Raw genomic sequence first — 13,112 nt, forward strand, 5'->3', positions numbered from 1 at the left:
AGCTGTTACACACAGATACAATGAAATTCAGATGGGAGGGATCTGAGGAAGTCAATTAACAATGTATGAGAAATTGGGTTTTCAAGGGATATGTGTTTTAAAAAAAATTGTTTTTCTTTTTCTTCTTTAGTATTGTAATGTTTTCTCTTGTGTGTTTTCTTTTATTTTTTCTAGGTTATATTTGTTATAATTGTGGAAAATTTAATAATTTTTTTTGGGGGGGGAATAATTCTATGTATTATCATTTAGCTGTGACTCCTGCTGGCCATAATAATAATAATAATAATAATAATAATAATAATAATAATAATAAAAAATAAATAGATTTTATTTATACCCCGCCCTCCCCGGGGCTCAGGGCAGCTAACACCAATAAAATAAAATCACAGTAAAAACATAATAGGGGAAAAGAGAGGGAGAAAAAGAAAACCAATTTAAAATACAGGTTAAAATGCAATCTCATTTTAAAAGTAGCCCATAGATCAAAACCATAAGGGGAGGGAAACATAAGGGTCAGACTGAGTCCAAACCAAAGGCCAGGCGGAACAGCTCTGTCTTGCAAGCCCTGCGGAAAGATGTCAAGTCCTGCAGGGCCCTGGTCTCTTGGGACAGAGCGTTCCATCAAGTCGGGGCCAGTGCTGAAAAGGCCCAGCCCTAGTTGAGGCCAGCCTAACCACCTTGCGACTTGGGACCTCCAAAGTGTTGTCATTTGTGGACCTTAAGGTCCTCCGCGAGGCATACCAGGAGAGGCGGTCCCGTAGGTACGCGGGTCCTAGGCCATACAGGGCTTCAAAGGTCAAAACCAACACCTTAAACCTGACCCTGTACTCCACCGGGAGCCAGTGCAGTTGGTAAAGATGACCCATGGGCCTCTCTTCCATGCCACGATGTTACAATCACCCCACTAAGATCTGCCTCGGCCAACGCCTGCCTGCGTATGATCAGATTTATTGGCACACACAGTAAAATAAGCCATGAAAAGAGGTAGAAAAAGCAGGGGAAGAAAGAAACAACACCCAAATCTCCATATTACATTTTATTATCAATAAAGAATATATATAAAAATAACAATCAGATTTATTGCTAACCCAAGTCAGCTGTGTGCCAGAGCCAGACAGGCTGCCTGCCTTCAATTTTGGGGGGAGTTTCCAGAAGGGGAGACCCTCACCATACAGCCCCTTTGCCCCCTTCCATCACCCCACCTCCTCCGTTTTCACGAAAGGAGCCTGGCTGTCGTGCTGCGTTGCCCACGGGCCGCCCGCTGCGTCGGCGTGGCTGCGCTCGTGCAGTTTCAGGCTTCGCTGGCAGCGGAAGGCCTTGCCGCAGACGTGGCAGCAGGAGCGACCCTCTGGCCGCTCGCCCGAGTGCGCCGCCTGGTGCCGGAGCAGCCAGGAGCTGCACGCGAAGCTCTTGGTGCAGTCCTGGCACTGGTGCAGCTTCTCCCGGGCGTGGGAACGCAGGTGCTTGAGGAAACCTGCCTTCTGGGGGAAGCTGTTCCCGCAGCGTGCGCAGGAATACGCCCTCTCCCCGCCGTGGGTGTCTTGGTGCACCGTCAGGTTGGTCATACGGGTGAAGCGCTTGTGGCACTGGGCGCACTGGTAGGGCTTCTCTCCGGTGTGCGTACGCCGGTGCTCCACCAGGGTCGAGAGGCGGCCGAAGCGCTTCTTGCACTCGCCGCAGGCGTAGGGTTTTTCCCCGGTGTGCGTCCGCTGGTGCTCCACCAGGGTCGAGAGGCGGCCGAAGCGCTTCTCGCACTCGGCGCAGCCGTAGGGCTTCTCCCCGGTGTGGGTGCGGTAGTGCGTGGTCAGCGTCGACTGGTGGACGAAGGCTTTCCCGCACTCGAGGCAGGAGAAAGGCCTCTCGCCCAGGTGGGAGCGGCGGTGCCGGGTGAAATTCTCCTTCCGGACGAAGGCGTGCCCGCAGTCGGCGCAGATGTAGGGCCGCTCAGGGGAACCCCGCTGGAGGTGAGGTCCGTTTGGGGGGACAGGATCCCTCTCTGCTGCCCCGGGGAAGACTTGCTCGGCGAAGCCCTGGGGTAACGCTTGACCAAGACCGTAGCTGCCGTTCACGTCCTGGTAGACATTCTCTTCCGATCTCTCTGCCAGAGTCCAGTGGGGCTCCAGCTCCTCAGGCGACCGGCATTTTTGGTGTATCAGCCAGCTGTCAACTGCATCAACAATTTATTTTATTTTTTATTTGTGAACAAATAAAGAGAAAGAAGTGAGTGGGGGAGGAAAAAGTGTTTGAGATTGTAAATAGTTCAAAAAGCACTGCTATTGTTGCAATGAATATATGATTACAGTGGTACCTCGGGTTACAGATGCTTCAGGTTACAGACTCCGCTAACCCAGAAATAGTACCTTGGGTTAAGAACTTTGCTTCAGGATGAGAACAGAAATTGTGCTCCGGCAGCACGGCAGCAGCAGGAGGCCCCATTAGCTAAAGTGGTGCTTCAGGTTAAGAACAGTTTCAGGTTAAGAACAGACCTTCAGAATGAATTAAGTACGTAACCCGAGGTACCACTGTATCAACAAGCCATTATAATTTTACAAAAATGCATTCCAAGTATCGTTATATTTATCCATGCACAATCTGCATCTAAATCCACAGGTGAGCCTGTGGTCACCATCTGAGACCCTTCTTCATGTGTTCTCCTCCACAAGAGGTCCAGAGGGTGGCAAACACACAGCTATTCCGCCTGGCCTTTAATTTGAATTCAGCCTGATCTTTTATTCCCCTTCCTTCCCCCCCTCTCCCCTTTTTATGAAGATCACCCGCTCTGAGACCCCACAGCTAATTCTCCCCTGGCCTCCTCGCTGGCCCAAGTAGGACCAATTCAGCCAGCTAGCCCTGGGGATTATCTAATGCTTATTTCCCCTAAATTGATTTTTGAATTTTATTGTTATTCATGTTTTTATTTTATTGTTATTCATGTTTTTATACTGTATTTTATGCTGCTTTTATAATAAAGTGTTTTAAATTTGTTGTTAGCCGCCCTGAGCCTGGTTTTTGAACCGGGAAGGGTGGTGTATAACTAAAAAATTATTATTGATTATGATTATTATTATACGATTCTATGACTTTAGGCCTTGGCAAACAAAGCAACATTTTGCTCCGGAGATGCCAGCTCGGCCTGATCCCTGGCGCTTTACTTCACTGCAAAACTGCCTTGCAAAATGGCTGGGGAGTTAAAGGTTTGGAGGAAGAGGAAATCAGTATTTGCCACCTATGAATGCAAGGGATTAAGGCCTCCACTGGACTGGAGAGATTAGGCATCTCCACCACAAAGGACACAAAGGACACACAGGTCCGCATTCTTCCCCCCAAACACCCCCCCCCTTCAAGGTCCCCCAATATATCCTCTGGAAGCATCTAAGAGTCTTTTTCATGGAGAAAGATCCTGCTGGGATGTTAATGCCAGACCCCTTGGTCTCCAGAATAAAAGGCCTAACAGCTACCCATTTCTGGCTTTCAGATTTTTAAAAAAGGGCCATTGATCACTCACCTGGGGCTGTTTTGCTTCCTGGACTCTCCTCCTCTTCCTCCTTAGCCAAGGGCTCCTGCTCTTGTTTTACCTGCGAGGAGGAGGCAGCCTCTGAGATGGACTCAGGAGAACCTGCAGAGGAGATAGGAAAAGATGGGATTTCTTCCTTTCTTAAGATATGTGAATTGTCGTCATTATTATTTATCAAATTTCCATAGGGCCCTTCATCTGTAGACCTCAGAGCAGTTCACGAGAAAAAAATACAAGGTGAAAACTGAGAATACATACATCTTTATTGTCATTGTCCCATACAGAACAATGACATTGAAAAATCTACATAAAGTATTCGAAAAACCCCTACAAACTCTGAAACCCCATTTTTAAATACAATATACTCCTATAGAGACTCCTTATGCTGCGTTTAAAACCAGAATTGCATTTGGGTAGAAACATAATAAAACATAATAAAAACAAGAACAAAAAGCCCTTCATACAAACCATTCCCCCCCCCAAGAATTGCTCTCATTGGAAGTGTGTCGCAGTGGTTAGAGTGTCTGACTGGGACCTGGGAGAGATGTGGGTTCGAATCCCCACCGGGCCATGGAGCTCACTAATAATAATAATAATAATAATAATAATAAATTTTATTTATACCCCGCCCTCCCCAGCCAGAGCAGGGCTCAGGGCGACTAACACCAGTAAAATTACAGTAAAAAAATAATAGGAAAAGAAAAAAAACAATTTAAAATACAGGTTAAAATGCAATTTAAAATGCAGCCTCATTTTAAAAGTAGCCCATAGATCAAAACCATAAGGGGAGGGAAACATAAGGGTCAGACTGAGTCCAAACCAAAGGCCAGGCAGAACAGCTCTGTCTTGCAGGTCCTGCGGAAAGATGTCAAGTCCTGCAGGGCTCTAGTCTCTTGTGACAAGAGCGTTCCACCACGTCGGGGCCAGCACTGAAAAGGCCCTGGTCCTAGTTGAGGCCAGTCTAACCACCTTGTGACCTGGGACCTCCAAAGAGTTGTCATTTGTGGACCTTAAGGTTCTCCGCGGGGCATACCAGGAGAGGCCTAGTCCAAAAGGACCTAGTCCAAAAGATCACAGAACCATAGAGGTGAAAGGGACCCAAAGATTCTCACCCCAGCCCCTAAACACCAAGGAGCGGCTTGGAACAGTCACCTGGGACAAATGCTGGAGCTGCGCTTCTCTGATGGTTCCTTTGCTTCTGCAAGGGGTTCTCAGCCACGCTGGCATCCCCGAGGTTCTCCCTGGAGTCCGCGTCCTGCTGTTCACCAGGACCCAGGTCCTCCCCTCGTTCAATCCGGGACAGAATATCTGGTTTGGAGATTGCATAATCTGTTGGGGTTGCGATGAGAAAAGAGAAAAGGACAGGACATCCTTAGTTGGTTCCCCCCCCCCCAAAAAATTTGATTTTCCAGATTTATAACAAACATATCGACAAATACAAAAAGAAAACATCAAAAAAACAAACAAATAAGGCAAACATAGATCCTAACTATAATAGTTCCACTTTTGTTAACATTGTTGGGTGACTTCCTCGAATCCCGCTGGGCTGAGTTTCCATATATATCATTGTAGCAGTTTTCCGAAATTAATTTCACCTAAAAATTGCTTAGTAACCTCTTTCTTTCTTTTCATTTTAACTTTAAATATATTATTCTATAACATCACATATTTAAATCCTAGGCCAACCTGATAATTGTAAGTAATTCTATTTAAGTTATCGTAACATATTTAGCTAACTACAGGACACCCTTAATTTACAGAGTGGGATGAAAAGGCTGCTTTTAGGAAAATAGAAGGATATTTACTCATTCGTTTCGTAAAACTTACACAGGCCTGATTGCAAAAACAAAAAACCTCACCCCTCAATGCGGTCTGCAAAAAAATAAAACAATAAGAATCAAGAAACAGTACTTTAAAGGACTAAAACAGCATTGGAATCACTTTCTAAGCATTGCTTATGTCTTTTTTAAAAAAAAACTTCTTTTTATTAAGTTTCATGTAAGTAACCAAAAAGGAAAACAAATTCACAGTTACAAAGAAAAAAAAATACAGAACAAATATCTAAACATAACATAAAAATATTATCCATTTCCGTTACAGTTCTTTGTCTTCACGCTTATCTCTTTATATCTTAGAAACTTAAATCATTCTTCTACACTCTGTTGACCTCCATCCCTCCCGCTTTCAGGCTTCTTAATATACATAATTTATTTTTCCCCGCAGCTAATAATTGTTAATAATTTGCACGTCGTAAGATGTATATCAGATCTGCTATAGTTTTTAGGCTTCTGTAGTTCCCTTCAATGTATATCATAAATTTGTTCCAGTCATTAATAAACTTTGTATTTTTTTGGTTTCTGATTTTTTGTGTCATTTTTGCAAGTTCAACAAATTCAAATAATTTTGTTTGCCACTCTCTAATTGATGGGGTATCTTGATTTTTCCAATTTTGGGCAATTAATAATCTGGCGGCGGCTGTGGCATACTGAAATAATATCTTATCTTCATTTTTGATTTCATCCCCAATTAGCATTGCTTATGTCTAAGCAATACAGCGGTACCTCTGGTTGCAAACGGGATCCGTTTCGGAGGCCCGCTCGCAACCTGAGCAGAACGCAACCCGCGGGTCGCGATTCGCCGCTTCTGCGCATGCGCGTGACGTCATTTTGAGCATCTGCGCATGCGCAAGTGGCGAAACCCGGAAGTAACCCATTTCGTTACTTACGGGTCGCCGCGGGACGCAACCTGAAAACGCTCAACCTGAAGCAGACATAACATGAGGTATGACTGTATAGTGGTACCTCGGGATGCAAACGGGATCCGTTCCGGAGCACCGTTCGCATCTTGAATGGAACGTAAAATGTGACGGCGCGTCTGCGCGTGCGCGGGTTGCGATTCGCCACTTTCGCGCATGCACGTAATGTCATTTTTAGCGTCTGCACATGAGCGAGCGGTGAAACCCGGAAGTAACGAGCTCCATTATTTCTGGGTTGCCACAGAACGCAACCCAAAAGCGCTCAACCTGAAGCACATTCAACCCGAGGTATGACCGTAGTGTTCTTAGCAGATGCTGGAAAAGTTTACAGTGAAGGTGCTGGCCTGGTATCAATCGGCAGGGAGTTCCAAAGTGTAGAGGCTGCCACACTGAGCGATCGAGTTCTTACCAATGTGGGAAACGGGCATTTTGTGGCACAGAAGAGGTGAGACTGAGGACAGCCCCAAAGTGAAGGTGAATTCAATTACTTCCAAGTATCAGATTGGCCTAGGATTTAAATACGTGATGTTATAGAACAATATGTTTAAAGTTAAAATGAAAAGAAAAAAGAGGTTAATTGACTAAGTAATTTTTAGGTGAAATTAGTTTTGGAAAACTGTTACAATGATATATATGGAAATTCAGCCAGGCGGATTCGAGGAAGTCACCCAACAATGTTAACAAAAATGGAATTATTACAGTTTGGATTTATGTTTGCTTGTTTGTTTGTGTTTCTTTTTGATGTTTTCTTTTATATGTTTGTTATAAATTTGGAAAATCAACAAAAAAAATTTGGGGGGAAAAACAAAGTGATGGAGAATTCGGAGGCAGGCCAGGGTGAACGCAGGGCCCAGAAGCCTCCTTTCTCCCGGCGGCTCTTACCGAGAGAGATCAAGTATTCGCAGTTCCCCTTCAGGACGTTCTTGTAGAGTTCCTTCTGCCAGTCCTCCATCTTCTCCCGCTCCTCCTGGGAAAAGGCGGCGCTGCCATCAAAGGTCACCTGCAAGGAGTCAACCACAAAAGTTGATGCCCCAGAGCACCCTGGGAAACGAATAATCCTAGGAGGGTAGCGCGGGGAGGGACCCCAAAGGTGATCTAGCTCAACCCCCTGCGATTGTTTTGTTATGTGGTATTTGTTATAATTATGGAAAACATAATAATATTTTTTTTAAAAAATCCTGCTTTTGCTAATAAAGAGTTAACTCTAACTTGCACAGTGTGATTTACTGCTGGCTGGCTCCTGCCAGCGACTAACGCAAGGCCAGGGGAGCTCGCGTCTCCTCCCAGATCCAGCTTTCTGTACACTGAGCTGGTCCCATCAACCCATCCACAAAGTCCCCCAACGCAATCTTGCTCCTGTTATCGTCAGGCAGCGTCCACCTACCTTGGGGGCCTCCCCGTTGACCCCGGGTGGGAGCCTCAGGATCCAGAAGTTCCGGTTCTTGAGCAGGTTCTCCAGGTTCTCCAGCCTCCTCCGGAGCAAGCCGTACTCCTGGATCAAGGTCCCCAGCACCGTCCACTTGCCCTCCAGCTGGTTCCCAATCTCCAGCTCCGTCTTCTCGCACTCAAAGATCTTCTTCTCCGCCGTCCCTGCCCTGCCCTCCAGGCTCAGCAGACGAGACGTCAAAGCGTCCACTTTGCTCTCCATCGCCTGGACAGCGGCCACCAGAGTCCAGACAGACGCCTCCGTCACCTGCCCCACTGGACACTCAAGGACGGCGGGGGACTGCAGGGAAGACGGCGCGCCCCGTGATTCAGCGTCCCATTCCGGAGCCTGTTGGAAGGACACAAGTTGTTGCTTTTTCACAAAAGGAACTAAGCTTTTTGTTTTGGCCGTTTCTGAAAACACTCCAAACATGTGGAGGGCGCCAGGTTGGGGAAGACTGGCCTGCAACGCGTCTCTGAAGCACCACCTTGAGTTCCTTGCAGAAAAAGCAGGATATAAATATTATAATGCAGGGAATTATATTAATAGAAAGGCCCGTTTCTTGGGGGTTCACCTTCTTTGGAGGGAATCAGTGATCTGCCAGTGATCTGTCACAGACATCTAGTGATCTTTCGTAGGTCACAATCTACCTGTTGGACATGGCTGTTATAATGGAATCACTGTGGTTGGGAAGGGGCAATAATAATAATAATAATAATAATAATAATAATAATAATAATTTATTATTTATACCCCGCCCGTCTGGCTGGGCTTCCCCAGCCACTCTGGGCGGCTTCGAACAAGATATTAAAATACAGTAATGCATCAAACATTAAAAGCTTCCCTAAACAAGGCTGCCATCAGATCTCTTCTAGATGTCTGGTAGTTGTTCTCTTTGACATCTGGTGGGAGGGTGTTCCACAGGGCGGGTGCCACCACCGAGAAGGCCCTCTGCCTGGTTCCCTGTAGCTTTGCTTCTTGCAATGAGGGAACCGCCAGAAGGCCCTCAGTGCTGGACCTTAGCGTCTGGGCAGAACGATCTACTCCTTCAGGTCTACTGGGCCTTTGAGGCCGTTTAGGGCTTTACAGGTAAGCACCAACACTTTGAATTGTGCTCGGAAACGTACTGGGAGCGAATGAAGATCTTTCAGGACTGGTGTCATGTGGTCTCGGCGGCCGCTCCTAGTCCCCAGTCTAGCTGCCGCATTCTGGATTAGTTGTAGTTTCCGGGTCACCTTCAAAGGTAGCCCCACATAGAGCGCATTGCAGTAGTCCAAGTAGGAGATAACCAGAGCATGCACCACTCTGGTAAGACAATGCACAGGCAGGAAGGGTCTCATCCTGTGTACCAGATGGAGCTGGTAGACAGCTACCCTGGACACAGAATTGAGCTGCGCCTCCATGGACAGCTGTGAGTCCAGAATGACACCCAGGCTGCGCACCTGGTCCTTCAGGGGCACAGTTACCCCATTCAGGACCAGGGAATCCTCCACCCCTGCCCACCTCCTGTCCCCCCAAAACAGTCTTTCTGTCTTGTCAGGATTCAACCTCAATCTGTTAGCCGCCATCCATCCTCCAACCGCCTCCAGGCACTCACACAGGACCTTCACCGCCTTCACTGGTTCTGATTTGAAAGAGAGGTAGAGGTAGTGCAATGCCCTGCGATGCAGGAATGTTTTAATAGTAATAAAAGATCCCACGACTTATCCGTTTCCGAAAGCAGCAAATGCCTCCATCCAGCACGGAGAGGGCAGAAGAAGCAGCCCGTTAAAGGAAGACCCTACTCCAGATTTAAACACCCTGTTCACACAGCACAGGCTGCCATTATACAAATCTATGGTGCGGCCGCATTTGGAGCAATTTGCACAGTTCCAATTGCCTCGCCTCAAAAAGGATATTGCAGAGTTGGAAAAAGGTTCAGGAAAGGGCCAGATAAATGATCACGGGGGTGGAGCGACTCCCCAGTGAAGAAAGGCTACAGCCTTTGGGGGCTTTTTACTTTAGAGAAAAGACAAGAAAGAGGCGAAATGATAGAAGTCTATAGAATTATGCCTGGCATCCCCCAAACTCACACCACCTATAACAGCAGTGTCTCAAATTGACTGCAGCCGACCTGTAAAAAGGACTCTTGAACTGAAAGCAGAAACACTATGATGTTCTTTTGTAATCCAAAAATCAAGAAAAGCAATTTTAAAAATAAAATAAAATTGTGGATGGAATGGAGAAAGTGGAATGGAGAAAAGTTTTTGTCCCTCTTTCTCTCTCTCTCTCTCTCCTCTCTCTCGTTACAGCAGACCTCAGGGGCATCCAAACTTGGGAGATTCAGGACAGATAAAACAAAGTCGTCCTTGATGCAGCCCAGAGTTAAACTATGGAACTCTCTTCCACAAGAGGCAGTGATGGCCTTAAAAGAGGGTTGGGCAAATTCATGGAAAGGAGGCGATGGGTGGCTTCCAGCCACGATGCAGATGCTCTGGCACTGTTCAGCCATTGGGAGAACAGGATGCAAGGTTGCTGGGCCACTGGCCTCATCCAGGAAGGCTCTTCTTATCCTCTTGTAAAGGTAAAGGGCCCCCTGATCGTTAAGTCCAGTCATGACCAACTCTGGGGTTTTGGCGCTCATCTCGCTTTATTCGCCGAGGGAACCGGCGTACAGCTTCCGGGTCATGTGGCCAGCATGACTAAGCCGCTTCTGGCGAACCAGAGCAGCACACGGAAACACCGTTTACCTTCCCGCCAGAGCGGTACCTATTTATCTACTTGCACTTGGACGTGCTTCCGAACTGCTAGGTTGGCAGGAGCTGGGACTGAGCAACGGGAGATTTGAACTGCTGACCTTCTGATGGGCAAGCCCTAGGCTCTGTGGTTTAGACCACAGTGCTCTTGTACTAACAATAATAAAAACAATAAGTCAGTGGGGTTTTTCTGGGGGTACTCAAGGATACGTGGTACTGGTAGCCCCCCCAAAAAAATATTAAAAGTGTGGCACTTACTGTCACAACTTCATGGTGAGTACCAACACCTTTCCCCCCCTTAGAATAAAGCACTAATAATAATAACAATAATAACAATAATCATAATTTTCTGCCCTCTCCTTGCCCCTTAATAGGTCTCTGCTCCCCACTTGGTCCCTTTGCACCAAAGGTGCAAATGCCACAACCAGGCACGGGGAGGGCAGAGGCAGAGATTGAGTTCCATTAAAGGAAGAACCTGATTCCGAATTTAAGCACCCCGTTCACACAGCACGGGCTGCAAGCGCGCATCTCCACCCGCAGAATTCCGCCATCCCGCCTGCTAACAACCGACGCCTCCGTTCCCTTTCCCTTTTGCACCGGGAAGGAGGGGAGCGGAGCGGGGCAAAAGCGGGGTAAGTACCCTGAGGCAGGGGGAAGCTCGTCCGGATCAGGCAGGCGCAAAGTGCATCCTCTTCCCATGCAGAAAGAGCAGGATCCAGGAAGCCCGGAGGACGCGAGGAGGAGCCGGAGAGATGCAAGGGCGCACGGGCTTGGGGACGGCGCGGCTGCTTACCTGCGCGGGCGCCCAGTCGGCCATGGCGCCTCCGAGGGTCTCAGCGAAGGATCCGTCCGGAGCTGAGGGCCGGCGCCGGGATCCGCAGCTCAGAGCATGTCGGGAGCAGCTTTGCAAAGCGGGGAGGCGGGGTGCAGACTAGGGAGGGGAACCGGCGTCACTCCGGAGCTGCACCGCCGCCTACGGGCCTGGGAGAGCATCGCCGCACAAAGCAAGCAAGCGCAAAGGGAGCTTCGCTTGCACCCGCGGAGGATAGGAGCTGATCCTGCCCCTGGGAGGTTTTTTTGCTAGGGACCCCTCCAAAGGATGCGCGCCTAGCAGCGCTCCGTGGGAAAGCTGTTCCGCTTGCCAAGCGCGCGCGCGAGGAGCTCTCCTGTGCGCCTCTGAGGATGTGCAGAGTTCACAGAATGGTAGAGCTGGAAGGGACCCCGAGGGTCATCTAGTTCAACCCCCTGCAATGCAGGAATCTCAGCCAGATCATACATGACAGGCAACCTTTGAAGAATCATAGAATTGCAGAGTTGCAAGGGACACCCTTGATGTATGGAAGTGAGAGCTGGACTGAAGAATGGATGCTTTTGAATTCTGGTGCTGGAGGAGACTCTTGAGAGTCCCATGGACTGCAAGAAGATCAAACCTCTCCATTCTGAAGGAAATCAGCCCTGAGTGCTCACTGGAAGGACAGATCCTGAAGCTGAGGCTCCAATACTTTGGCCACCTCAGGAGAAGAGAAGACTCCCTGGAAAAGACCCTGATGTTGGGAAAGATGGAGGCACAAGGAGAAGGGGACGACAGAGGACGAGATGGTGGGACAGTGTTCTCGAAGCTCCCAGCATGAGGGAGGCAGTGGAAGACAGGAGGGCCTGGCGTGCTCTGGTCCATGGGATCACAAAGAGTCGGACACGACTAAACAACTAAACAACAAGGGACACCCAAGAGTCATCTAGTCCACCCCCTACAATGCGACAAATCTTTTTGCCCAACGTGGGGCTCAAACCCACGACTTTGAGTATAGGAGCCAAGGTTCTTTCAGCCCCTCCCCCATAAAATATTTGAGGGGGCCAGGCTCCCACAGAGTTGATGGGCATTGCCAGTCAAATGGTGTGTGTGTGTGATCAGCTATCTTGGCTAGTGGCAATCGATAGCCTTCTCTGTCATGAATTTGTCTAATCCTCTTTCAAAGTCATCCAAGTTGGTGGTCATCATTGCCTCTTGTGGGAGTGAGTTCCGTAGTTTAACAATGATTCAATAGCCTGTGGCCTTTTCAGTGTGTTGGTAGAAGGGTAGCTATTTTTTCATTTGCTATGTATTTTGTGTTATCTTGTATTTTTATGTTGTGAACCACCCTGTGATCTTTGGAGGAAGAGTTGTATAAGACTAACTAACTGCAGTTACAAGTAGGTAGCCGTGTTGGTCTGCCGTAGTCGAAACAAAATAAAAAAATTCCTTCCCGTAGCACCTTACAGACCAACTAAGTTTGTTATTGGTATGAGCTTTTGTGTGCAAACTTAGTTGGTCTCCAAGGTGCTACTGGAAGGAATTTTTAAATTTTGTTTTAACTAACTACAGTGGTACCTTGGTTCCCAAACGCCAAAAACCCAGTAGTTTTCCGGTTTTCAAACGTTTTTTGGAAGGTGAACGTCCAATGTGGCTGTTGGCTATTGTTTCCGGGGCGCCTGCACCAATCAGAAGCTGCGCCTTGGTTTTCGAACATTTCAGAAGTCAAACAGACTTCTGGAACAGATTAAGTTTGGTGCTTTTGTTTTTGCTATTTATTTTGCGTTTTTGTTTTTAAGGCTTTTTCGGTTAATTTGTTTTTGTGACTGTGTGGAACCCAGTTCAGCTACTGATTGTGTGACTGCGGAAATGGATAAAAGCCCCCCATCCAA

The 13,112-nt window shown here is 47.7% G+C and overlaps 1 protein-coding gene across 2 annotated transcripts; it reads right to left on the reverse strand.

Annotated features, from left to right (window-relative positions):
- Positions 1-1,023: 1,023 nt before the first annotated feature.
- LOC128424291 (zinc finger protein 777-like) lies at positions 1,024-11,392 on the reverse strand. Of its 2 annotated transcripts, none has more exons than XM_053410308.1 (6): positions 11,224-11,392; positions 7,654-8,043; positions 7,152-7,236; positions 4,667-4,843; positions 3,506-3,616; positions 1,024-2,167 (listed from the first exon to the last, which is right to left on the reverse strand). In XM_053410308.1, the coding sequence occupies exons 1-6, from the start codon at positions 11,245-11,247 to the stop codon at positions 1,194-1,196; spliced, it is 1,761 nt and encodes a 586-aa protein (XP_053266283.1). In that variant the 5' UTR covers positions 11,248-11,392; the 3' UTR covers positions 1,024-1,193. The 2 variants fall into 2 exon arrangements, with proteins under 2 accessions (XP_053266283.1, XP_053266282.1); XM_053410307.1 differs by having other exon boundaries at positions 7,152-7,269; positions 11,224-11,386.
- Positions 11,393-13,112: the final 1,720 nt, after the last annotated feature.

Source organism: Podarcis raffonei, chromosome 12, assembly GCF_027172205.1.
Source record: "Podarcis raffonei isolate rPodRaf1 chromosome 12, rPodRaf1.pri, whole genome shotgun sequence".
Classification (NCBI taxonomy): Eukaryota; Metazoa; Chordata; class Lepidosauria; order Squamata; family Lacertidae; genus Podarcis; species Podarcis raffonei.